At 55.4% G+C, this 1,639-nt stretch overlaps 1 protein-coding gene across 1 annotated transcript; it reads right to left on the bottom strand.

The window, feature by feature from the left end:
* Window positions 1–78: 78 nt before the first annotated feature.
* LOC120596739 (dual specificity protein phosphatase 12-like) lies at window positions 79–1,540 on the bottom strand. Its single transcript, XM_039855202.1, has 3 exons — window positions 1,235–1,540; window positions 342–455; window positions 79–250 (listed from the first exon to the last, which is right to left on the bottom strand). Exons 1-3 carry the CDS (start codon window positions 1,486–1,488, stop codon window positions 79–81), a joined length of 540 nt encoding a protein of 179 aa, XP_039711136.1. The 5' UTR covers window positions 1,489–1,540.
* Between the last annotated feature and the right edge of the window lie 99 nt (window positions 1,541–1,639).

Genomic DNA, 1,639 nt, shown 5'->3' with positions numbered 1-1,639 from the left:
ACAGTTTCTGAAGGAAAGAACAGTACCTGTCTCAAGGGACTGCTGGAAAGTGAGATAATGCATCTGAAGTGTCTGCTGTCAGGGCCCGATACACACTAGCAAAAAAAGGTTACCGAGAAGTATCCACTCACCTGGATACTTCTCGGTAACCTTTTGTAAACGATATTGCTTATAAATTGCACTAGAGGTATCTACTTCACATCCCATGGCCTGGTATAATTTCAGTTGCCGCTCAAACTCCTCAATCATCCTGTAAAGACAAATAGATACAAAGTTAGGTTTTCTCCAAATAAATAAAATCACATCACAAAGGCAGAACTCTGACCCTACCGAGAACTCACTTGGCCTCAGGTTGGACAGTCCGAAGGTTTTCATAGGCTTTTTCAAAGGTAAGCTGGTCGGTCTTCATCATAAAAGCAGTCATTACTGCCACACTTCGACTGACTCCTGCGTGACTGAAAGAGAGACCTTTAAAATAAAATAGTAACGAGCGAAACTTTCAAAAACGAACAAAAACCCAGCTCCCATTAATGGTAAAATTTCAGCTCCACTCGTGTGTGCTGCTTCTACTCAAAAGCTTGGCCTCTGAATTACTACCGATGAACACACGAGTTCCTTTTGAATCCTGAACCATGTGAATGCATTACATATTCAAATATAATTGCACGAACTTTTTGAAATTTTATAATGGCTTCGGAACAGATACAAATTTCTTTGCTCTTGGCACGAAGGGGCCTGGAGATCTACTCCCAGACTTTCTTCTACTTTCTGTCCCTTACGTAAATGTTTAGAACAAGCGCGGGCGCACAGCAAGAGGGCTGACTCCATTGACCACTGTTACTCCACTACGACCCAGCCGAAAGCTCTCCTTAGGAATTCTCGAGAACCCGCCAAGGTTTTCCAGTCTTTCTGCCTGTGCTACTACCTACCCGGCCTTTCTCCTGGGCATGGATGGGGATCCTGTGTGTCCGAACCCTTTTTCTCTTCCCGATTCTCCCCTTCATCAAGCACACCCCGCCCAGACAAATCGCTGAAAATAACCTGCCCTTCCTCCTCAGTCTGAACCCCTCCTCCGGGCGTCCCCGCACCCCAGCCCACGTTACAACCGTCAGGGTGGGCGTCGGGCTTTAAGGTCTTCAGGTGCTGGGACTCTGTCATTTATCGAACGACCGCGCCCCGACGCCCCCCAAATAAAAAAACCACCCAGTGGGCGGCCGCGGCGGGGCGCCCTCACCAGTGCACCAGCACCGCGCGGCCCTCGGCGCGCGCCTGGCGGACGAAGGCCACGCACCGGTCCAGGTGGCTCAGCAGGTCGGCCTCGGGCTGGTCCAGCGCGGGCACGAAGAGGCTCCGCAGGCCCTCGACCTGGAAGTCGGGCTCCTCCGAGTCCACCGTGAGCACGGCCGTGATGCCCGCCCGCCTCAGGCGGCCCGGCTCCGCGACGGCCGCGGCTCCGCCCAGGTACAGGCCGGGCCGCACCTGCAGCATCGCGCGCGGCGGACCGGCGCGCGCCGCTGCCAGCCTCCAACATGGCGGTGCCCAGGGCCCGGCGGCGCGCCTGCCATAGAGCGGGCCGGCTAGAGCGGCCTGCGCCGCCGGAGCCGCGCAGCGGCGCCCCCGGAGGACCCGGCCGAGCGCG

This window comes from Pteropus medius, unplaced genomic scaffold (genome assembly GCF_902729225.1).
Source record: "Pteropus medius unplaced genomic scaffold, Ma_sr-lr_union100, whole genome shotgun sequence".
Taxonomy (NCBI): Eukaryota; Metazoa; Chordata; class Mammalia; order Chiroptera; family Pteropodidae; genus Pteropus; species Pteropus medius.
Note: the sequence above shows the minus strand (reverse complement) of the source record. Positions and strands in the feature narration are given on the sequence as shown.

Excerpts from the sequence above, each read along its gene's own strand:
- LOC120596739 (XM_039855202.1), bottom strand. The coding sequence starts at position 1,488 with ATGCTGCAGGTGCGGCCCGGCCTGTACCTGGGCGGAGCCGCGGCCGTC. Across the intron at positions 456-1,234 it reads CGCGCGGTGCTGGTGCACTG|TCACGCAGGAGTCAGTCGAA; the intron begins GTGAGGGCGCCC and ends TCTCTCTTTCAG. Across the intron at positions 251-341 it reads ACTGTCCAACCTGAGGCCAA|GATGATTGAGGAGTTTGAGC; the intron begins GTGAGTTCTCGG and ends TTGTCTTTACAG.